Raw genomic sequence first — 25,759 nt, 5'->3', positions numbered from 1 at the left:
TCCTAAAAGTTGACAAAATTAACTTTTAACATATATAGACATTTAGAATTTACAGTCTTTCTGTTCTGAGAAAACGGACCACAAATATTGTATTCAATTTTTGTCCAGTAGAGCGCAACAGTCTGGTTCCGGACATAAAAATCTCATTCATTTTCTCCATAGGCGAATTAATTTTAAACAATAACTCATAAACCTTTAAAGACTGACCCACCTTGATCTCCAAGGTTGTCAACTGATGGTTGATTCTTCTGTTGAAGCCATCGGTCCATGTTAACTTCATTTTTGAAAATCGTTTTTCTTCTTAAACTCTTAAACCACTGACGTATTTGTATATATCTAAATATTTAGAAATTAATATTCAATATATTGAAATATATTGTTTCTATACATATGATCTACAACTTTAAATCATACGTTTTTTATATTTTTTCATCATTTTTAGTTTGATTACGTTTTTCACAATGCTTCATAAACTGTAGTTCATGCCCTCATGAAAAATGGTATGTACAAAGTCTTGTACCTTTGTCTTTTTGTCTGATTTTCAAATACATTTTTTGCTCCAGATCAAAGTTTACAGTGTTCCTCAGAGATGGTTGGTTGAGTTTATGGCTTATAACTCTTCAAAATGCTCTCTAGAATGTGAATGTCCCACCTGCTTCTGACTAGTAATAGCCTGTAGTAAATCATGGTTAATGGTTGTGACGTAAACTAAAGGCTATTAGTTATTTAAAAAATAGGGACAAGCCCTTCGACATGTCTGCCCTGACTTCCTGTTTCAACAGGAGTTACATTTACACAGGTATGCTTGTCAAGCCTTTTCATGGGGTCTTTCAACACTGTCTATGCTGAATCCATAAATCCAAAATTGCCAATGTGATTGTATATTCTATTAGAGTTGCCAAATTTTCACCACACTAATAGTTGAGCATTTTGAGTAAGGATGCACTGATATAAAAAATGTGGGCAATACGATACCGATTTTAACAAAAAACTAAAGTCCGATGATGATACTGATATTTTGCAACTTTATTTTGTCATCAGATTTTACTTAGGAATGCTTAAAACTTTTTCAAAGAGGTACAAAAGCTTTTTCATTGTTCTAACAATAAATACAGAAATTTAAATTGGACATTGAATCTGTTGAACACATGACAGGCCAAAATTTTAAAGAGGGCCACAGTGAAAGATACAATAAAATATAAGATAAAAATACAAAAATGACTAAATATATACATGATTAAACAGCCTTTTAAGGTTTAGTAATTGCATTAAGTCATATGGCAATTTCAGTCTTAACTCAATCAGTCACGCAGCATTAACGGGATATAACGATGTCTCAGAATTCAAAGTTGGATGGTTTCCCTCATCATGTAGCCTATAGGTAAGTGCCGCTTTCACAACCGTCACGTCCATTTATGGCGGGGGTTCTTTCCACATTAACATGAGAACGAGACACAATAAAAATGAAATATTGCATGTTCTTAGGAGTGCCAACCCTTGTGCATATTGTGGCTATTTTTATTTCTGGATTGTGCATTTGACATTTGAGTCTCAAGTGTTACTAATTTATTATTAATAAACCACATAACTGCATTTTCATGCTTATAACCAATATGCCCATTTTGTTTATTTTTATTTGATCAATAATTGGCCGATAAATATCGGCAGCCGATAGATCAGTACATCCCTAATATTGAGTGTTTCAATACGGGAAATTTCCTCGTCAGACTAGGAGGGCTCTCCCTTAAGTGTTTCGCTTCTTAAATACGAACAATAGGCTTCCCGTCAACATCTTAATTTTTGCCAAAATAAGGGCTGTCCCGGCTAATATGAGACTGTTGGAAACCATATTTGCTATGTGCACAACACTTTTGTTCTATTTTGGTTTCTGAAGTGACAAATGTAGAGATATGGACCTATTCTGTGTGTTTGTTTCAAATAAAATCAGAGTTGACAGAACATTTGTATTATTTCTCAATTAAGCCACAGAGTTGTTCAGAGAAATCCTCCCACTGAGTGAGAGAGGTCATGTGTTCATTCCTCTGACCCCAAGACTATGCTTAGTGTTTTGAGGCATTCACTTACCTCTCAGACTGTGCAGAAAAGTTCAAGGAGAGGATGTATATTTGAGGGAGTGGAGCAAAATGTACCCTGCTGCCATTCTTCCTATCACTAAAATCACATTCTGTCTCTCTATATGGAATGGAGGAAATCAAATTTGATAAAAATTTCAGACTCCCTTCAAAGGGCAAGGGATTGCAGTTTATTTATTTATTTATTTATTTATTTATTTATTAGTTGTTGTATCAAGTTTGCTGTCATAACTAAAAATGCAACGCTGAGGAGGACTGTGGAATCTTTTGTTAGCTGGTTTCCTTTTTTCTTGTATCATGGCCTCCACTGTCAGTCTGTAATGGCAGTCACTCATTGTTTCTCTCCCTCCCTTTATCCATCAAAGAGAAAGTGCTCAGCATATTATGGGTAACTGAATATCAGTGTCTGAGTTTACAGCCAGCATAACAATATAGCCTTTAATGTTTGTGAGGTTATATCAAGCACCATAACACATGACACAATTATTTTAATCCATGAGATAAAACACTTTCCCCTTTGATTGGCTGTTTTATGTTTTTTGTGTTGGCCTTCAAAGCTCATTAACTGTCATATTTTCATTACTCTCTCCGCACTGGTAATTATTTTTTTTAGATATGCACCATGGACCAATTAATCAAAATAAAACATGACAAATTAGCCAAATAAATGTGTAATAAAACAAATTTGGTGGCAAGGAATTTTGCTTTCCATTTAGGTATAGATATTCCACTTAATCTAGTCAAGGGTTTGTTATAATGTTATAAACCCCTAACCCAAAGTTTTAAGTAATAAATTCAGCTTGAATTGCTTAACATGTAGACTCCATTCCAACTTTGTCTTGAAAATATTTTCATATCTTCTTTCTTACATCATTTGCATACTGAAATGTGATTGGTCTTCTTTTTGTTACAAAAATGCAGCTATTTATAGCCACTTGTACATGTGTATTCTTGTGTGCAGCCAGCTGAAAACAAAACACTTAGTGTCATTACAACAGCAAAGCAGCAAACCATAGAGTAAACCTAAACATACCTAAATGTTTAAATCTAGACTTTTGCAGCTTTACAAGCACTGACATTTCCTTAAAGGAATGCAAATCTTTTCTGTTCTTCGTTTACTCATTAATATTTTATTATTCATAATATTGGTGGTGTTTTTGCTTTTTCTGTAAACATGTATTTTGTTTAAATAGAGACATTATGACAATGCCTTCTATACCTCCCTACTTCAGAAAAATTTGCAAAACTTTTCTGTTCAGGTAAAAAAAAAAAAAAAAGAAAAACTGTAGAGTACAGCAGATACAGCACCCTTTTGATTGTAAACTTGACTTTTGACATAGGTTTGTTTTTCACACTGAAAATAAGTGTATATAAAGTAATTTCATCTGGAATGAGTGTCAGTGGTGGTACTAATCTTGCACCATAGACATGCCCTTCATTTTGTGTGAAAAAAGCTGATAATTGGAATACTTACACATAAATTCTGTTTAAAACAAATACAGAATCATAGTTTATATTCTAAAAGATTTGTATTTCAGAATATAAATGTCTGCCTGGCAGATGACAAATGAGTGAAACATCCCATAGACTTCTATTGAAAAGGTCCCCACATATATGTGGTTATCAGGATGTCATAGAAACTTGTGTATGGTCTTGTTTGACTTTGGCCAGTAAGAAACCATACAGTATAGCAACCATTTAGAAACGCCCAAGCAACCACCAAGCAAAACCATAGCAATGCCCTAGTAACCATACAAAACACCCTGAATGTAAGAGTACAAACATAAAGAAAAAAGATGCAAGAGAGAGAAGGGGAGACTTTAAAAATGGCAGGACTAAACTTAATCACACTCTGACACAGACAAATGCCTTTTACCACTGTACTGTAGCTCATATAAACCTAGTTATTATAGGTATTACATAGATTCTACATTAGAAGGTCATTAGACACATTGTTAGACACACATCCTCTTGAATGTCAGTTTAATACATTAACAACTCAAGAAAGTGGCTGGTATTTTGATTAAAGTCCAGGATGTTTGTTTAGGTTCTCCCACAAGGCTGCTGTAAAGAGTGTCTGCTGGACAGCCTCATCAGTTTGACTGACAGCCCTTCCCAACCAGCTAACACAAAAAGAAAGCATGAGTGAGCAGGTTGCCAATACCATAGATTACTTCGTTTATCACCAGGAGTCTGATTACACAAAGGCCCAATGCCACTGTGGGCTGTGCCCATTTTTGGACACACAGTAAATGAATGGGGTGTCTTGTGAGAGTCAAGAAAACTGAGATACATGATGACTTTTCAGATCAGGAATTAGATTTAAAGGCAAACAAACAGCAGCCTACAATCATGAGGGACATTTATATTATATTAGGGAAATTGGTGGTACTTAATGTGTCTGAAAGCTTGAGACCAGGGAATTGCTGATTGTGTTAACTTATATGTGATGTCAGTTTTCTCATGTACAGAAACATAAATTAGGCACGTGTGTGTATGTGGTAGATAACACAGTGTTTTTTTGGGGTTTTTTTTTTGGTCAATATCTAATATTGATTTTGTGTGACAATTACCTGTCTTGCAGTGGAATTGATAGCCTTGGATGACTGCTAGGGTTTCTATGAGTTAGTGCATACACTTTTGCATATATTTCAGTATATATGTACTGTGTGTGTGTGTGTGTGTGTGTGTGTGTGTGTGTGTGTGTGTGTGTGCAGGTTTAAGTGGTTTACGAGGACTTTTTTTAAGGTTACAAATTGGTAATTACAAGGGTATTATGCTATAAATGTGGTTTATGAGGACATTTCTAGTGTCCCCATAATTCAAATTGCTTAAAAAACATACCAAATGATGTTTTATTGAAAATGTGAAAATGCAGAAAGTTTTTTTGTGAGGGTTTGGGTTAGGGGATAGAATCTATAGTTCATACAGTATAAAAATCATTATGTCTATGGAGAGTCCTCATAATGATAACTGCACCAACATGTGTGTGTGTGTGTGTGTGTGTGTGTGTGCTTAATCTCTACTTCATTTCAACTTAATTTATTTAATTAAAGGCCATGCTATTTTCTATCTGTGAATGTAAATAAATTCCAATGTTAAAGAATGTAGGATTGAGCTTAAATTACATCTGAACCAGAATTTATAGCATCCTTTCAATATGTCTACATTTGTGCATGATATTACTGGAAACTTGTCTGTCTGTCAGACTGTCCATGTGCTAGTGAAGGCCTGTAAGACAGCTTGTTCTTATAGCTTTTTTGTTATCATGATTTTTTTGTAACGATGCTTTACCCCTTCCATTGGATGAACCAAAAAGAACTGAATGCTTACAGCCTCCTGCTGTCATAAATGCATTTGAAATACAGTGGACTTTATTTATCTGTCTTTCACTCTCTTCCCTCATTCTTTTTCTGTCCCTATTCTGATCTTATCACACAATATCTCTCTTCTTACTTTATTTTCCCTTGTCCATCATTGTATCATCTGTCAACTTGACCACAACAGTGGCTCAAACAAATCATCTGATACTGGTGCCTAAAAAGTGCCCCACATATACAGAGAAAAAGATGGAAAGAGCCTACAGAACTGCTTCTCTGTCCACCTCTCATATCCACACTTGCTTTGTCACCGACCCTCAGGGTGGCCGGCTCAGCTGAGCCCTGCCAAAATATTTTTATTCTTGACGAGATGGCCTTGTCAGACTCTCACTTGTTATGTTTGTCAAAGTCAATTCTTTCCCTGCCATAACAGTGAGTGTGCATGGCACTTTCAGAACTTAAACTGTGAATCTCACTTCCACTGATTTTTCGAAAACTCAGACTTGAGAATACAGTACTGGAGACTAGGGCTGCACAATTAATTGATCAGGGCAGTCTCAGAATGGAAATGTCATTTTAGTGTTACCTGTTCACCAATTGTCGCTCTTGTGACTTTCTCACCTCAGATCAGGGGATTCTGTCAAAGCCTTCACAATGTTCAGATATTATCACATGTTTGAATGACACAAAACACGGAAGTGACTTCAACCGCAATATATATTTTAATTTTTATATTATAAATATATTGTTATAAGACTATCTATAGGATAGATTTTTTGAGATTATCAGGTAATAACAATTGATATTTCAGTCTGTTTCTCACACAAAGCTATCTTCTGACTTCATAAAACTTGGAATGTAACGAATGAGTAAAATTGACTACTTTTTTGTTGCTTTTGAATAATGAATTGGACTTGAGAATTATGTTGTCATTTGTGGACAAGCATAAGCTTGTTTTATATCCTACTTATCTGACCACTACCATTTTGTGTAAACAAGGGACTGTCAGATCAAACACATGTTAAGTATGGAGTGCCGCAACACCTGTGTGTTATGCTTGATAGCATTTTGTCCTTTGAAATTCACATTTCCAATTTTTTGTAGAACAGCATTCTTCCACTTTAGAAACATTATTCAGCTACAACATATAGGTATGCTCTTTGTTTCTGATACAGAAAAGCTAATTCATGCATTCATGAGCTCAAAACCAGATTATTGTAGTGTGCTACTGGGTGGATGACCTGCAGGTTCAAAATGCATAAGCTGGAGTTCTTAAAAAAATAGTAGCAGCCCAAATATATTGTCACTACACTGGCTGCCTGTTAGGTTTTATATCAGTTTTAAAATTCTGCTACTTACTTAAAAAGCTCTAAATGGTCTAGCCCCTTAGTACTTAAGCAACCTTCTATCACACTATAATCCATCATGTTCACAAAGTTCGCAAAACTCCAGCCTGTTGATAGTACCTAAAATATAAAAATCCACAAAAGCCTGTAGATACATTTGTTTATTGGCTCCTAAACTCTGGAATAGCCTTCTTAGCATTGTTCGAGACTCAGCACTCTCCCAGTTTAAGTCTAAACTGAAGACTTATCCCTCTAAATAAAATTATTTGGGTTTTCAAATGACATGATGATGACTAAATGTTGACAGAATCTTTATTTTAAACCTAAAAGTTAAGCCATGGCTAAAGGAATGCCTAAAGTGTAAAAGTGGACTGAAACCCTATTACAACTAAAGTAACTTTCATTGTTCAGACACAATGTTAAAGCAAAGATATCTGGGTTCTTTTTCATTCAGTTTACTTTTGGCTCAACTGAAAAAGGTCAGAGTTTTGTTCAAGTGTGAACACCATTACTGAGGTTATGACATAACATCGGCAGCAGAGCATTGGCAAAACATGAATTAGTTCAGAGACAAAACTCATTGCTTGCTAGATTGTAGATTGTGTACACCCTGTTGAACGTTAGAGCTGCTGTTTTATATCTAAGCAGCAGCAATATTAGATATGAATGGTTTATCTTAAAACAGTTTATATTGCAATCACAATATGTGTCAAAATAACCACAATATGATTTATTGACCAAATTATACTTGAGACTTTATAAAATCACAAAGAATAAAGTTTGCTCTCCCCTAAATTAGAGGGAGTGTTACAAAGGACCTGTTCAAAGGAATATTCAAGACCTGTTATATTTCTTACACCTCAGAGACAGTAAGAGAAAGTATAAAGATGTTGTTCTCTTGCAGTTTTAGAAAAGTGATAACAAGACCCTGAGCTGTTTTAATGTCACTGTCACCTCCAGCCTGAAGAGAAGCCACATCCTCGTCTACTGGCAGGTAATGAGCTCCTCAAAGGCGCAATAGCGTCTGAGAAAGCGAGAAATCAGAGTAAAGGAGACATGGGGTAGGAGAAGAGAATCGAAAGAATCTGTGACAGGAGAAAAGAGAGTGTGGAAATCAAATTAGAGGTGAAACAGGAGGTAGACAGTTGGGGAAGATGACTTATTTATGTAGAGAATAAAGCAGCACTACTGAGACAAAAACAATGAGAAAGAGAATGAGAGACAGAAAAAATTGGGAAAAAGGGACAAAATAGCTATGCAAATGCAAAGTATTTGACTAACGCATCACACTGGGAGAACCTGAATAATTGCCTGCCAGTGAGTTTTAAATTTGTCACTGAAACAACTCCAGAGGCAGGTGGATTGTTATTGAATGCGCTGCCTGTAATATTCTCCAGTGAGATGTTGTAGGTGGTCAGGCGCAGTGAGGCGGAGCAGACTGTACAGCCCAGTGCGCTCAGACGTCCATTTCTGTCACTGGCCCTGTGCCCTTAAAGACAGGAGTCAGTGACCTCACAATGAGGTAGAGACATTGTAGGATGTGTTTTTGATGTAGAGTGTGTTGTGTCACGGTCCTGTCACTCTGTCAGTCTGGGCATTTGTGTGACAGGGCCGTGGCATCATCATCCTAGGTCTGTCTTGTGTTTCGTTTTCTGTCTCTGTGTGAGCGCACGGTTTCTGTTGTTATTTCTCTGCTGTGTGCTTCTCTGTTAGTCTCATGTTTCATGTTCGGAGCATGGTATCTGGATCCTGACTTCCCTGTCTGGTTCAGTTTCTGTTGGTGTCGGGATTTGGACACTCATTCTCTTCGTTCTGTCTCTTATTTGCATGAGTGCATTGTGCTTATGTCATTTTGGAGGCATGCACTCACGTCAATCTCTTCGGTCTGTCTTGTGTTTCATGTCCGGAGCATGGTGCCTGGATCCTGACTTCCCTATCTGGTTCGGTTTTGGGGTCAGGATCCGGACACTCATGTTCCATGTCTTGTCTTGTATTTGCGTGAGTGCATTGCACTTATGTCACCTTGGCGGGATGCACTCGCGTCAATAATCTGTGTCTGTCTCTCGGACCGTGGATGCGCGTTGCGCTTGCTTTGTGCCCAGGTCGTGATCTGTCTCCACGTTGTGCTGATATTCGGTCACTTCGGTCTGAGGTGTCGGGTTTATGTGTGGCCAAACTCTCGCACAGGTGTCCTGTCTTGTTTTGTCTTCTGTTGCGTGCATTGCGGGACCATTTGGGAAACAGTGAGGGGAGACTGATCCTTTGCAATTTGCCTGATCTGGGCTGCTCACAGAGCATCAATAAATAAATAAATATATATTTTATATATATATATATACACTATATTGCCAAAAGTATTCGCTCACCTGCCTTTAGACGCATATGAACTTAAGTGACATCCCATTCTTAATCCATAGGGTTTAATATGACATCGGCCCACCCTTTGCAGCTATAACAGCTTCAACTCTTCTGGGAAGGCTTTCCACAAGGTTTAGGAGTGTGTTTATGAGAATTTTTGACCATTCTTCCAGAAGTGCATTTGTGAGGTCAGACACTGATGTTGGACGAGAAGGCCTGGCTCGCAGTCTTCGCTCTAATTCATCCCAAAGGTGCTCTGTCGGGTTGAGGTCAGGACTCTGTGCAGGCCAGTCAAGTTCTTCCACACCAAACTCACTCATCCATGTCTTTATGGACCTTGCTTTGTGCACTGGTGTGCAGTCATGTTGGAACAGGAAGGGGCCATCCCCAAACTGTTCCCACAAAGTTGGGAGCATGGAATTGTCCAAAATCTCTTGGTGTGCTGAAGCATTCAGTGTTCCTTTCACTGGAACTAAGGGGCCAAGCCCAGCTCCTGAAAAACAACCCCACACCATAATCCCCCTCCACTAATCTTCACAGTTGGCACAATGCAGTCAGACAAGTACCGTTCTCCTGGCAACTGCCAAACCCAGACTCGTCCATCAGATTGCCAGATGGAGAAGCTTGATTCGTCACTCCAGAGAACGCGTCTCCACTGCTCTAGAGTCCAGTGGCGGCTTGCTTTACACCACTGCATCCGACGCTTTGCATTGCACTTGGTGATGTATGGCTTGGATGCAGCTGCTCGGCCATGGAAACCCATTCCATGAAGCTCTCTATGCACTGTTCTTGAGCTAATCTGAAGGCCACATGAACTTTGGAGATCTGTAGAGATTGACTCTGCAGAAAGTTGGCGACCTCTGCGCACTATGCGCCTCAGCATCCGCTGACCCCGCTCTGTCATTTTACGTGGCCTACCACTTCGTGGCTGAGTTGCTGTCATTCCCAATCGCTTCCACTTTGTTATAATACCACTGACAGTTGACTGTGGAATATTTAGAAGCGAGGAAATTTCACAACTGGACTTGTTGCACAGGTGGCATCCTATCACAGTACCACATTGGAATTCACTGAGCTCCTGAGAGCGGCCCATTCTTTCACAAATGTTTGTAGAAGAAGTCTGCATGCCTAGGTGCTTCATTTTATACACCTGTGGCCATGGAAGTGATTGGAACACCTGAATTCAATTATTTGGATGGGTGAGCGAATACTTTTGGCAATATAGTGTATATATATATATATATATATATATATATTGCAAGGCTGCCTGTGGTACTGCACAAAACTGTGCTTTGTACATTAATGTAGAAGTTGTTCATTTAAATCCATATTCAGTCATTTAACATTTGGTTGAAGTTTAAAATAATCATAGGACAGTTACACCCGTGAATATGTTATTTCTTTGTCATATCATCCAGTGCAAAAAATAAATAAATAAATAAATAAATAATTACTAAGTATACCTTTTAGGCTTATTCTAATAGCACTACAAAACGCTGGACCGTTGACGTCAAATGAAGCAAACATGAAGTGCCATCAAAATCCAAAGGCCAGGATGTTTTAGTTTGAGAAGTGGGCCTAGCACAACACTTGTAGCAGCTTTGATGTTTACAGTACTTGAAAATAGTATTTTTCATTATATGTTTTGTTATATTCCTTTGCTTAAATGTACTGTAAGCAATTGTTTTAGAAAATGACAAATTTCTCTATTACTTGACAGATATAACTGAAATAAGCTGCATGATCTCATGAAAACTACGTGACTGAGGCGACATTTATGCTTGATGAAATAATGTGGTCCTTACACATATCACAGCAGTTCAGAGTTGAAATGTCCACTGTTTGGCGCCAAAAGTGAGAACTTTCTCCCAAACAGATGAGGTTTTTAAGGTTATAAATAAATTTATGATTTATAATGTCTAAAATCTCCCCCAAAGGAAGACACGAGTTCACCAATGGGGGAACCGTCTCATGGAAGATACATCACACAGGGTTACATATGGGGAACCAGCGCATGTGGAGCACCTACCCCAGTACAGGGCCAAGTTAGCACACGTACTGGGCTGGCAACAAGTTTCTCCACAAACTTGCCTGCCACAGGGCTAAGGAGGAAAGACATCCTGGGTCCACGACTTCATGAACATGACTGGGGTAAAAAGCACACGTCTTCGCCTCCGGGAGGGGAAAGGTTCTATACGCAAGCGATACACCTGGCCAGCTGTCCCGCAAGTTACCTGCTCATACCTGACAACACACAAGACGAGACTGGCACAACCCGGAGATTGTAGAACCTCGCGAAGGTATTGGGTGTTGCCCAGCCTGCTGCTCTGCAGATGTCTGCTAAAGAGAAACCATTGGTCAGAGCTGCTCAGAGCATCCAAAGCTATGCATGCAATCCAAATATATGCGCAAAGCACGCACCGGACACAGCAACGACAAGGCTGGGTCTGCCTCCTCCTGGGGCAGCACTTGCAGGTTCACCACCTGATCCCGAAATGGGGTCGTGGGAACCTTCGGCACATAGCTAGGTCAGGGTCTCAGTACCACGTGAGAGTATCCTGGACCGAACTCCAGGCACGTGTCGCCAACAGAGAACGCCTGCAGGTCCCCTACCCTCTTGATAAAAGTGAGCGCAGTCAGGAGGGCAGTCTTCAAGGAGAGTGCCTTTAGCTCAACTGACTCCAGGGGCTCAAATGGCTCCCCGTAGGCCCTGATGGAGAGGTCCCACTAGCGGACAAGATGCGTTCTGGGAGGATTCAGCCTCCTCACGCCTCTAAGGAACCTTAGATCAGGTCATGCTTCCCTAAATACTTACCGTCAACTGCATCATGATGCGCCGCTATAGTGGCCATGTACACCTTCAAGGTGGAGGGAGACAGCTGCCCCTCCAGCCTCTCCTGCAGAAAGGAAAGCACTGACCTGACTGCGCATCTCTGGGGGTCTTCACGGCGGGAAGAACACCACTTAACGAACAGATGCCACTTCAAGGCATACAGGCGCCTCGTAGAGGGAGCCCCAGCCTGAGTGATCGTGTCTACCACCGCGGGCAGTAGGCCACTTAGGTCTTCCACGTCCCGTCCAAGGGCCAGATGTGGAGATTCCAGAGGTCTGGTCGCGGGTGACAGATGGTGCCCCGTCCCTGAGATAGAAGGTCCTTCCTCAGGGGAATTCGCTGTGGGGGCTGTCGCAAGGAGTGTGAGGTCCGAGAACCAAGTCTGGGTGGGCCTGTAAGGTGCTATTAGGATGACCTGCTCCTCGTCCTCCATGACCTTGCACAGCATCTGTGCAAGTAGGCTCACTGGGGGAATGCATACTTTTGTAGCCCCTGGGGCCAGCTGTATGCCAGTGCATCTGTGCCGAGGGGAGCCTCGGTCAGGGCATACCAGAGCGGGCAGTGGGAGGATTCCCGGGAAGCGAACAGATCTACCTGCGCTTGACCAAATCGACTCCAAATCAGCTGGACCACCTTGGGGTGGAGTCTCCACTCTCCCCTGAGCAGACCTGCCACAACAGCACGTCTGCCGCGGGATATGAGTGGCTCGCAACGACTTGAGCCGCTGCTGACTCCAGAGGAGGAGACGGCGGGCGAGTTGCTATATACGAGAGTGCATGCCGCCTTGGCGGTTGATGTATGCTACTGTCGCCGTGTTGTCCATCTGGACCAACACATGCTTGTCCTGGATCAATGGCCGAAGCCTCCGCAGGGTGAGCAATACTGCCAGCAACTCGAGGCAGTTGATATGCCAACTCAGTTGTGGCCCTGTCCAGGAGCCGGCGACTGCGCGCCCATTGCACACAGCGCCCCAGCCACGCTTGGAGCCGTCTGTCATAACCACGACATGCCTGGACACCTGTACTAAGGGGACCCCTGCCCGCAGAAATGCAAGATCTGTCCAAGGGCTGAACAGGCGGCGGCAGATCGGCGTGAGAGCCATGCGATGTTCCTCATGGCGCCATGCCCATCTTGGGACTCGAGTCTGAAGCCAGTGCTGAAGCGGTCTCATATGCATCAACCCGAGCGGCGTGACCACCGCCGAGGACGCCATATGCCCCAGGAGCCTCTAAAATTGTTTCAGTGGGACCGCTGTTCTCCCCCTGAACGCCATCAGACAGGTTAGCACCGACTGCATGCGCTCGCTTGTGAGGCGCGCCATCATAGAAACTGAGTCTCCATAACTCCATGCCGAGAAAAGTGATGATCTGAACCGAGGAGAGCTTGCTCTTTTCCCAGTTGACCCGAAGCCCCAGCTGGCTGAGGTGGCTGAGCACCAAGTCTCTGTGTGCACACAACAAATCCCGAGATTGAGCTAGAATCAGCTAGTCGTCAAGATAGTTGAGGATGCGGACGCCCAATTCCCTTAGCAAGGGCTGCCTCTGCGACTTTCGTGAAAGCGCGAGGGGAGGACCTTGTACTGGTTCGCCCGGCCCTCGAAAGCAAACCACAGGAAGGGCCTGTGTCGAGGTAAAACTGAGACATGGAATTACGCGTCCTTCAGGTCTACCACCGCGAACCAATCTAGATGCCGGATGCTCGCTAAAATGCGTTTTTGCGTCAGCATCTTGAATGGGAGTCTGTGCAAGGCCCAGTTCAGTACTCGCAGGTCCAATATTGGCCGCAACCCACCGCCTTTCTTTGGTACGATGAAGTAGGGGCTGTAAACCCCTTCTTCATCTCAACAGGAGGGACAGGCTCTATCGCGTCCTTTCGTAGAAGGGACGTGATCTCTGCACGCAAGGCAGCGCCATTCTCGGCCATCACCGAGGTGAAGTGGACGCCGTTGAACCTGGGCGGACACTTGACGAACTGAATCGAGTAGCCGATTCGGACGGTCCTGGTCAGCCACCACATCGATTTGGGGAGCGCAAGCCGTGCCCCCAAGCTCCGGGCGAGGGGGACCAAGGGAACAATCGCGTTGAACATACCGGCGGGTGGGGCCTCGTGGCAGGGCGGAGCCTGAGGTGCCACGTTGGGGGGGCTCGAGCCCCGAACTCGTGGCCAGGCTGAGTCTGGGGACATCGAAGCACTTACCTGGCTCCATATACCCATCATAGGACTGGTCCAGAGGGAGGGAAATCATCCTTGAAAATGTGGGTACTGCAGCCCTTTGGGCATGCGGCGAAATCATAAGAAAAGGAAAAAAAGGATTCTCCTCCCAGCCCTCCACCGGGGGATGGAGTGGCCTGTTTACAAGCTCCAGGTCTGTAGCAGGTCTCCGTCTCCCTGGGTCGTCCGTCTCAGGGGCGCTTCAAAGTCTTCCTCGGGTTCTTAACGGCGGGCTGTGAGATGGGTGGCGTCTGTTACCTGCGGGTGGCTCTACACCGGGGCCGGCCTCCTGGGGCGGGCTGAGGTGGAGCTGGTGTTGCTGCCACAGGGGGACGCCCTTGGCGATGAGCAGATAGGGTGCGGGATCTTGATCCGCACCGTGGCAGGATGTGCTGGATAGCCTCCATCTGCTTCTTAACCGTTGAGAACTGCTGGGCAAATTCCTTGATGGTGTTGCCGAATAGACCAACCTGGGAGATGGGGGCATCTCGTACCTTGAATCATACCTTGTCAGCCTCCTTCTTCTCGACCAGGTTGAGCCAAAGGTGGCACGAGAGACCGAGAGACTGAGCGCAGCTCCTGCATCAATCCCGGGTCAGAACTACCCTCATGCAGTTCTCTCAGTGCCTTGGCTCGGTGCACTTGCAGGAGAGCCATGGCGTGCAGGGTGGAGGCAGCCTGTCCAGCAGAACCATAGACCTTAGTCGCCAGCGATGACGAAAGCCTACAGGCCCTGGACGGGAGTCTATGACGGTTCTGCCAGGTGCCGGCATTTTGCATTTTCCAACTGGGGAATCGCCGAGTACCCCCTGGCAACCCCACCGTCGAGGGTAGTGAGAGCGGAGGTGCCCATAAATCGGGTCTGGGCAGTGAAAGGTGCCCACCACGATCTCGTGAGCTCACCATGCACCTCCGGGAAGAAAGGAACCGGGGCAGGGCGCGGCCATGAGCGGCGCTCTGAGCCCATTAACCAGTCGTCGAACCGTGAGGGTTCCACTCTAGCCTGACTCTAGCAGCCACCCGGGCAAGCATGGCCACCAGCTCCGCGTCATCCTGCGACTGGGCGACTGCACCCGAGGGTGGGAGCCCAGTCGAGTCCTCAACGTCAGACTGGACAAGCCCGCTCTCCAATGCTGCGATCGAGAGCTCATCCACTACGCGAGCGCCGAATGAGATCGCGAACTCGCCATGAGACGAGCCGGCAGTCTCATCGCAGCATTTTGACCGCAACGTTGCCATGGTCATGTTCTCGCAGTGAGGACATGACCGTCCATGAATGCTGTCTCCGTCTGGGCAGCGCCTAAGCACATGAGAGAGCGATCCTGGCCGTTGGAAGCGGAGAGATAACGACCGCAACCAGGAATTAAACACAAACGGGAAGGCATCTTTAAAAAGACGCTCTCCGTGAGTGCCACTCTTTTAGAAGGGAAATATACTCTTTTAGAGGAAAAATATACTCTTTTAGGCTGCTGAAGCGCCCAGGGATGTTCTCTGCACTCCACCAGTGCAAGAGGGGGAGAAGCTGCTGTAATGCACCGTAAATCCAACAGCATTTCGAGGTGAATGGATCGGCAGAGTAATTCAGCTCACTGAACACAACCGCTCGGCTCCGAAGAGAAAATCTGAATGAGTGGTTGCAAGTCAGCTCCTTTTATACCCGTATGTCCGGGGGAGTGGCATGCAAATTACACTCGCCAATTCCCATTGGCCTTTTCTCAAAGATCAGAGGTGTTTGGGGCTCCCAAGGGCGACCCCTAGTGTCACTACATCGACACAATGTTGAGTGAGTGACAGATAGGGAACTTATCGTATTTCTTGATAGAGAACAGCTCCACTGAGAAGCGTGAATATCACGGTGAGTTGACCACGATGTATAATCCGACATGAAGCGACTGTTGCTTGGAGAAGTGAGGCATGGCATGTGACGTGAAAACAACAAAAGTTTGCGAACAATAGAGACAGGTGTGTAGGCTTATAAAGTGGAGGCTGTATTGTGATTGGATGAGATGCCTTATTGAAAGAAAGCGTAAGGATCCAGAGTCTTCCTGCTAGAACAACCGTTTATGCTTCCATTTATTGTTTTAATTAATGCAACTGGATTCTAGATCCATGTTTGGACAGGATTTAATTGAATCTGAATGGACTCAATTTATCATTGTTTAAGTTTTCAGGGTGAATCAAGTTCCCTTTTGTCTCAAGCTATGGATCAAACATGCAGATGTGCAAGACTAGATCAAACTTGCTTTTTTTGGGGGGGGTCATTCCTCTGGGCTGCCTGCAGGGCCGGATTTAGGGGGGTGGGGGCCCCTGGGTTGGATTCATTTTTTGGGGCCCTACCTACACCATAAAATATTGTGCTACCAATTTGAAAAGAAAAAAATCGAGGTATTTCTGAGAGAACAAAGTAGCACTGAATGCTTTATACAGTTGAAGTCAGAAGTTTACATACACTTAGGTTGAAATCATTAAAACTAATTTTTTAACCACTCCACAGATTTCATATTAGCAAACTATAGTTTTGGCAAGTCATTTAGGACATCTACTTTGTGCATGAGACAAGTCATTTTTACATCAATTGTTTACAGACAAATTGTTTCACTTTTAATTGACTATATCACAATTCCAGTGGGTCAGAAGTTTACATACACACAAGTTAACTGTGCCTTTAAGCAGCTCGAAAAATTATTTAAGCAATTAGCCAGTTAGCTTCTGATAGGCTAACTGGAGTCAATTGGAGGTGTACCTGTGGATATATTTTATGGCCTACCTTCAAACTCATTGCCTCTTTGCTTGACATCATGAGAAAATCAAAAGAAATCAGCCAGGATATCAATAAAAACCTGGTTCATCCTTGGGAGCAATTTCCAAATGCCTGAAGGTACCACGTTCATCTGTACAAACAATAGTATGCATGTATAAACACCATGGGACCATGCAGCCATCATACCGCTCAGGAAGGATACTCATTCTGTCTCCTAGAGTTTAATGTAATTTGGTGCAAATCAATCCCAGAACAACAGTAAAGGACCTTGTGAAGATGCTGGAGGAAACAGGTAGACAATTATCTATATCCACAGTAAAACAAGTCCTATATTGACATATCCTGAAAGGCTGTTCAGCAAGGAAGAAGCCACTGCTCCAAAACTGCCATATAAAAGCCAAACTACAGTTTACAAGTGCACATGGGGCAAAGATCTTACTTTTTGGAGAAATGTCCTGTAGTCTGATGAAACAAAAATTTAACTGTTTGGCCATAATGACCATCATTATATTTGGTGGAAAAAGGGTGAGGCTTGCAAGCTGAAGAACACCATCCCAACCGTGAAGTATGGGGGTGGAAGCATCATGTTGTTGGGGTGCTTTGCTGCAGGAGGGACTGGTGCACTTCACTAAAAAGATGGCATCATGAGGAAGGAAAATTATGTGGATATATTGAAGCAACATCTAAAGACATCAGTCAGGAAGTTAAAGCTCAGTCGCTAATGGGTCTTCCAAATGGACAATGACCCCAAGCATACCTCCAAAGTTGTGGCAAAATGGCTTAAAGACAACAAAGTCAAGGTATTGGAGAGGCCATCACAAAGCCCTGACCTCAATCCAATAGAAAATTTGTGGACCAAACTGAAAAAGCATGTGCGAGCAAGGAGGCCTACAAACCTGACTCAGATACACCAGTTCTGTCTGGAGGAATGGGTTTGACCCAAGTTAAACAATTTAAAGGCAATGATACCAAATACTAACAAAGTGTATGTAAAATTATGACCCACTGGGAATGTGATAAATTAAATAAAAGCTGAAATAAATCATTCTCTCTAATATTATTCTGACATTTCAGATTCTTAAAATAAAGTAGTGTTCCTAACTGACCTAAGACAGGGAATGTTTTCTATGATTAAATGTCAGGAATTGTGAAAAACTGAGTTTAAATATATCTGACTTCAACTGTATACAGTGTATGTGAGTGAAGTGGATTTCCACTCTCCGCTTAAAGCATTCTGTAATCACTCTGCTTGAACTCTGCTCTGGGTTTTTTATATCCCGCAACTCACTATATTATTAAATGTACATACATAAATGGAATGGCATACCTCTATATAATTATCAGGAAAATAAATAAAAAATACATAAAAATGGATAAAAATAAACCATGGCTGTGTTTACCAAAGCACTAAATAGAATGTTAGTCGCATGTAAGAAGCAGCTACTTAATCTCAATAGCATGTAAAAACGTTCTTAAATTAACTAGAGAGCCTTGGACCACTCGTTAGTCCATTATGTGCAGCTATCTTACATAGTTTATTAGAAACAATGTGACATTTAATAAATTATATTGATGTATTTTGATCCTTGGAAAGCGTTATAATGATTTTTTTTTTTTTTTTAAAGAGCCATGCACAATAAACGGAGACTGCAATGTGGCCATCCAATTTAAGCTTAAAATCACACCATGCTCATTTTATTCTTAAACTTTACACTATAGTCATATTGGCTTCAAAGACTTACCATTGCATTGTGATTTTTGATGTGTTTATTTAAAATTTTGCTCTATCCCTGTACTTGTTGGATAATCAGTCTGGCATTTTTTCTTTTTTCTATTATTCTGTAAATTCGTTATTCCTTTTGAAGACATTATTCGTGCCTTTCCGTTTAAGGTATTTGGCTTTGGGCATATCCCTAATCTCTAGTAATTTGTTCAGAAATTAAAAAGATGTGTTGTCTATTCATTTTCTTTGTAACATTTCACATCCAGTTCAGACAAGAAGCTCAACTAATTTATTTTGCTGTGGCGCTGTAGATTAAGAAGCTAAATAGCAATGCAGGAAAGACTGTCAATAGTATTTTAGTATGTTGTTCCATCCGCATTAGTAGAAAATTGCACATTCCACTACCATTAACAAAATTGAAAGTTTTGAAAATCATTTGGTGCTGTATATATGTGGGCGCATATGTGAATAGTTGTAAACTTATTTCTTAGAGCACCATCCATCCTCTAAACAATTATACCAGTCCATTATATTTAACAGTGGCCAGTCTCAGTCTAGTACACCTAGCCCGACACTCATCTCTGACTACATGCATGGAATTGCCCATCACATACAGGTTTGTCTCAGCTCCTGACCTTTGTTGAGGTATGTGATGACTAAAATTCCATACTATGGTATAAAATTAATATGTTCAAAAAGTGGGTCTTCTAAAAATTAGATAAATAGCTTAATAAACTAAATAAATGATTTGTTCTGCTTAAGATGTTTATAGAATATCTTTGTAAAGAATGACATAGTAAACACTTCATGGGTCGGGTATATTTGGTCTTTCTGCTCAGGTGGCCGAAGGGCCTATACAATAGAAACACATTTTTCTCAACAAGAACAAAAATTAGAGGGATGATTGTTTTAAAGTGATCTCTATGTGAATTTAGAGCTCTCCAAATTTCTCCCACAGACAAGCACATTTACGATGTTCCACAATGACCTTCCTGTCTTTATTTTTTCAAGACTCTGGATCCTTACGCTTTCATTCAGTCAGGCATCTCATCCAATCGCAATACAGCCTCCGCTTTATAAGCCTACACACCTGTCTCTAGCGTTCGCATACTTCCGTTGTTTTCACGTCACACACCATGCCTCGCTTCTCCAAGCAACAGTTGCTAAATGTCGGATTATACATTGTAGTTTACTCACCTTGATGTTCACGCTTCTCAGCACAGCTGTTCCCTATCAGGAAAAACTCTACGATAGTGGGGTAAGATGTGCCAAATAATTTATATGGTTTTATAAATTGACAATTCACCAGCCTGTGTGATATGTATTTTTAGACCAGGATCATTTTGCTTGGATGAAAAACTTTTACTTGCCATGTATATATATATATATATATATATATATCAAGAACAACACACTATTTATCACAACTTGATTTCCATACAGAAAATCAATAAGCAATGTGTTGATTGACTCCAGTTTGAAATGCTGCCATTCCTTGTAGCTCTGATTCAAGAAATCTCTAGCTTTTTTCAAACATTTTTTAGCCATCTGCGCAGAGAGCATACTAAGGGAATGGTGCTTGGAACTGTACACCCATCAAGTCACAGGTGGAGGATGCAATATGAATTTGCCTCCAGTTACACATCTGCAATTCTGGAATACAGCAGATGCCTAGTTCTTTCTCCTGTTTTACATATGTGAGCGGCTTGAATGATGGCAGATTTGGAAAAGGCCCTTTTGCAGTTTCCCATCATGGAAAAAATTTGAATGTTACAGTAATATGCAGGAAATGCAAACACACACACACACACACACACACACATGCAGAAGTACACACAGGTTTGATGACAATGACCTTCATCTCCTCTGGGCAAATTAGTAGAAAGCCGTTTATCTTTTATTCATTCTGCCATTTCTAAGGAAGGATGCTTCGCTGCCACTGTAGCTTGTCAAAGTAGAGGCCATTTTGTGACGTGTGGCATGCTGTGGTTGGATCACACACTCACACACACACACACACACACACTGAGTGATGCAGTCATGTGGAGACGAGCTGTGACTGCCTTGACATCTGTCAGTGAAACTAATCTGACAGTCTTTAGAAACCAGCTTCTATCAATCCACCCTTATCCATCTCTCTCTGCTACCTTTCATTATCCATCTTTTATGTTTCAGAAACAACATCAGTATTCTCACAAGAAACCACACTCCACCACCTGAGCTACATATAATGACACAATTATTTCAAATATCGCCAAACATGTCGTGACAAGACTCTCCAAGAAATGTTTTAAGTTTTTAACACATTTACAGGGCTCTTTCTGACATTTTTTGCTAAAATAATATGCAAAGACTGTCCTCCACTACATGGCTGTGTAACACTGTGCGGTTCTTCTGATGACTGCAGTAGGGTTTTTTTTTGTCATTCTATGATGGCCGTAATGATTCAGCTGTGTTTGCTCAGAAGTGAAATGATCATACTTCTGTTTCTTCTGAGCAAACACAGCTATATATATATATATATATATATATATATATATAAATTCCAACTAATTTCTAGTAGAATGCTTTAAATGTGAAAAATCATACTTGTGCATCTTTAAGAAGTGGAAATTCACTATTAAAGGGACAGTTCACCCAAAAATGAAAATTCTATCATCATATCCTCACCCTCATGCCATCCCAGATGTGTATGACTTTCTTTCTTCAGCAGAACACAAAGATTTTTAGAAGAATATTTCAGCTCTGGTGGTCCTTACAAAGCAAGTGAATGGTGATCAGACCTTTGCAGCTCCAAAAATCACATAAAAGAAATATAGAAGTAATCCATAAGACTCCAGTGGTTAAATCCATGTCTTCAGAAGCGATATGATAGGTGTGGGTGAGCAACAGATCAAAATGTAAGTCCTTTTTTAATTTAAATATTAATCTAACTTAAATATGTATCTGTTACTCACCCACACCTATCATATTGCTTCTGAAGATATGGATTTAACCACTGGAGTCATATGGATAAATTACTTTTATGCTGTCTTTATGTGATTTTTGGAGCTACAAAGGTCTGATCACCATTCACTTGCATTGAAAGGACCAACAGAGCTGAAATATTTTTCTAAAAATCTTCATTTGTGTTCTGCTGAAGAAAGAAAGTCATACACATCTGGAATGGCATGAGGGTGAGTAAATGATAAGATCATTTTAATTTTTGGGTGAACCATCACTTTAATGTTTTTAAGGTTGCTCTACTGCACTACTGTAGAGATTCTCTATTAATGTATAAAGGCACTAACAACAAATTTGATTGCTTCTGATTCTTTTTGTAAGATCCATAAAATCCTTGAATCATTATCATTTATTTACATGACAGACCTGTTAGATTTCCTCACATGACCACTTGAAAAGGTGTTCTACATGAAAAGGGCTTTATACAGTTTGGCCAGAATATAGATAATTTAGTAATGTTACAGAACAGCAGATTCGATCTTCTTCACTTACACTGGTCTGACCACTGTTCCTCCTCCTCTCTTCACAGATGATAACTGTCATCTGGGAGATTATAAAAAATTGAAGACCAAGATGTTGGACTTACATGCTCAGAGGTACTTGACCCCCAGTAACCATAGCAGCCATGAGAAAGATATGGCCACGAGGAAGCATCTGGTCGACATGATGTTCAAGCGCTTTGACGCAGATGGTAATGGAAGAGTTGACAGCAGTGAGCTCTCACAGGTAAGAGAGATCCACAGTCTGACACACAATCAGCCATCCAATCTTTCTTCTCTTTCACCCCTTTAATGTTTTAATTGACATTGAAATTTAGTGGTACATGTATCTCTTGTTCTTCTCAATGGTTTATCTGTCATGCACCTTTTAACTTACCGACCATTTCTAAACCAACAGAGGAGGTCAATTTTAAAATATAAGAAAAAAGAGGGATGTTGGTATTTCGGGATGTCAAATTCTTCTTTACTGGAACAGGATGAAATCATAAATATCAAGAGTTTGTGAGTGTACATATGTGTGTATGTGTTCACAATCTTGTCAGAACAAGAAAAGAAGTACTAAACTGAATATCCCTACTTTTTAATCTACTGTCCTCACAAAAGCAACTCAAATGTACTAGGATTTTGGCATGAAAGGAAAAAATATGTGAACCTTTTGGCTGGTTTTCTGCACTTATTGGTAATAAAATGTGATCTCATCTTCATCAAAGTCTCAAGTATAAACAAAACACAATATGCTTAAGCTAACAACACAGAAACAATTATAATATTTTATGTCTTTATTGAACACATCCCATTAACCATTCACAGTGCTGTGGAAAAAAAAAATGAACCCTTGGATTTAATTACTGGTAGATCCTCCTTTGACAGCAATAACCTCAACCAAATGTTTCCGGTAGCTGCGGATTAGACCTGCACTACGTTCAGAAGGAATTTTGGTCCATTCTTCCTTACAGAACTGCTTCAGCTCAGCCATATTCATATGATGTCTTGTGTGAATGGCTCTCTTGTGGTCATTCCACAGCATCTCTACTGAGTTAAGGTCTGGGCTCTGAATGGGCCACTCCAAAAGTAAAATTTTCTTTTTTTAAGTCATTATGTAGTGGATTTACTTTGATATTTAGGGTTATTGTCCTGCTTTATTTCTAAACTTCTACTGAGCATCAGCTGGTGCACAGCCACCCTGATGTTATTCTGTAAGATAACTTAATGAGTGTGGAAATTACATTTTCCCTCAATGATGGCAAGCATTCCAGGCCCTGAAGCAGCAAAGCAGCCCCAAATCATGATGCTCCCTCCACTGTACTTCACCTTTGGGATGATGTTTTCATGTTGGTATGCAGCGCCCTTTTTGACGCCATACCTAGTGCTGCATGTTTTTCCCAAACAATTTAACTTTAGTTTCATCAGTCCACAAAACATTTTACCAGTAGCGTTGTGGAGTGTCAATGTTGTCTTTGGCATGTTTTTGTTGGAAAGCAGCTGCTTTCTTTGTGGTGTCCTGCCATGGACACCATGCCTGTTTAATGTTTTCCAGATAGCAGACTCATGAACAGAGATGTTAACAAGTTCCAATGATTCCTTCAAGTCTTTAGCTGTCCGTCTAGGGTTCTTTTTTACCTCATTGAGCATTCTGCGGTGTGCCCTTTGAGTTATCTTGGCTGGACAGACACTTCTAGGGAGAGTAGCCACAGTACTAAATCAGCTCCATTTATATACAATTTGTCTAACTGTGGACAGATAAATATCTATGCTTTTTCGAGATAACTTTGTAACCCTTTCCAGTTTTATGCAAAGCAACAATTATGCAAAGCAACAATTCTTGACAATTCTTGGTCTTCTGAGATCTCTTTTTTTGCAAGGCATGGTCACCATCAACAGATGAGATGGGCACAAATACATGAAAATGTATTTAAAATAAAAATACAAAATACCTCAGTTTAAATGTATCAAAATAAAATACCAAATACTGTGTGGAAGAAAAAAAAATCAAAATAAAATACAGTATTTTGTATCTTGAAAATACACATAATATATTTAAAATTGGCCATTCAATGAAGTATCAGTATTAGGCTGAAATCTATCTGGACTTATTCTGAATGCAAAGAACATTTTGGTGTACAGCTGCTTAGAAACATTTGTTTTCATTTCACCTACCTCTTCCCTTCCTCTGCCCAGTCGGAAATAATAAAAAAAATATATATATATATATTTTTTCCATCACCGCCATTGCTGCTCACTCAGTAACAATTACTCAATAACGGAAAATCAATTATTTATGGAATGAATGCTGACATTGTGGTGTGCATGTGTGTGTTTCAGACAGTTATTGATTTGATACCTTTTAGCACCACCAACTTTTCAAAAAGACTGGGTTTAAGGCGTGGTCTGTGTGGCCTGTTGATTAAATCAGCAAAGGAAAACAGGTGCTCTGCAGGAGCTGAAGAGGGTAGGATTATGTTAAATCTCACAAACAGCTGTCTAAAGAGTGGATACTGGTCCAAGATGGCCAATCCCTTTTCTGATCTTCTAGAAAGTGCAAGGTCTCCAACTCAGCTTTGCTTTGTGTAGACTTGCCTGTGACCTCAACATCTTTGGCAAAGACAAAAAAAAAAAAAAAGTCTTCCTCTTTGCCATCAGCATTTGTTGAACTTGACTCACTTTCAATGACAAGCTCAAGGTCCAGAGCATTAATTCACGGATCCTTTTTGGAGGATGACTGGCACAAAGTATTTTATGTATTTTGAAAATACACAATTCCCAAACTTAAATGTATTTAGATACAAATTAAATGTGTTTGATTTTTAAAGACTTTAAAAATACAAAGTACAAAATAGTATTTTGTATTTCAAATACATTCTTGTGAATAGCAAACTCAAAATGTTTGAGTGCTTTTTATAAGTCAAAGTAGCTATAACCCACACCTCCAATCAATGTTGATGCCAGATTTGCCAACTCCTGACTTTAATTAGCTTTTGTTGATGTCATTAGCCTAGGGGGTTCACATACTTTTTACAACCTACATTGTGAATGTATATAAAACTTAAAACACTGCAGTGAATACATACAATTGTTACCTTAAGAGTTATTTTCTCCTCATCTGACCCCTAAAAATGACTTTTGTTGATGCAGTATAATGTAGTCAGGATGAATCATTCATTCTAAACACTATTTTTTATTTCAATAAAACTAGTTCAGTTACTACAGAAAACCTTTATCTTTTTAGATTACCTGACCATTCTGCAAGCAGTCCAAACATACCCAATATATATATATATATATATATATATATATATATATATATATATATATATATACTGTTTATATAAGATATGTGCACAGCAAAATGAGCAAAACATGAATTTATTCATATTTCTCCAGAGAGAAATCTCTGAACGCACTTTCGCTCTCGGTTACAGGAACAAACCATTTCAATTTCATTCAGCAATATTTTCATGTAATTTGCATATTTCTTCATTCTCAGTGAAAGGAGACTAGATCTCTTTTCATGCATGGCAGACCGAAGACAATGTAAAAATGGAAACCTTGGACCGGCTCTGAATATAGAAGTTTGGCATTTTGACATGAAGCTAGTGCAGGTCGAAAGGTGA

The 25,759-nt window shown here is 40.9% G+C and overlaps 1 protein-coding gene across 2 annotated transcripts in view; it reads left to right on the top strand.

Annotated features, from left to right (window-relative positions):
• LOC127413035 (follistatin-related protein 5-like) overlaps positions 1-25,759 on the top strand; it is a 251,700-nt gene that overhangs the window by 95,820 nt on the left and 130,121 nt on the right. For both annotated transcript variants that reach the window (XM_051649838.1, XM_051649837.1), the window contains exon 5: positions 22,178-22,374. In XM_051649838.1, coding sequence (XP_051505798.1) covers positions 22,178-22,374 — 197 coding nt within the window. The remainder of the gene's footprint in view (positions 1-22,177; positions 22,375-25,759) is intronic.

Source organism: Myxocyprinus asiaticus, chromosome 22, assembly GCF_019703515.2.
Source record: "Myxocyprinus asiaticus isolate MX2 ecotype Aquarium Trade chromosome 22, UBuf_Myxa_2, whole genome shotgun sequence".
In the NCBI taxonomy this organism is placed as follows: domain Eukaryota; kingdom Metazoa; phylum Chordata; class Actinopteri; order Cypriniformes; family Catostomidae; genus Myxocyprinus; species Myxocyprinus asiaticus.
Note: the sequence above shows the minus strand (reverse complement) of the source record. Positions and strands in the feature narration are given on the sequence as shown.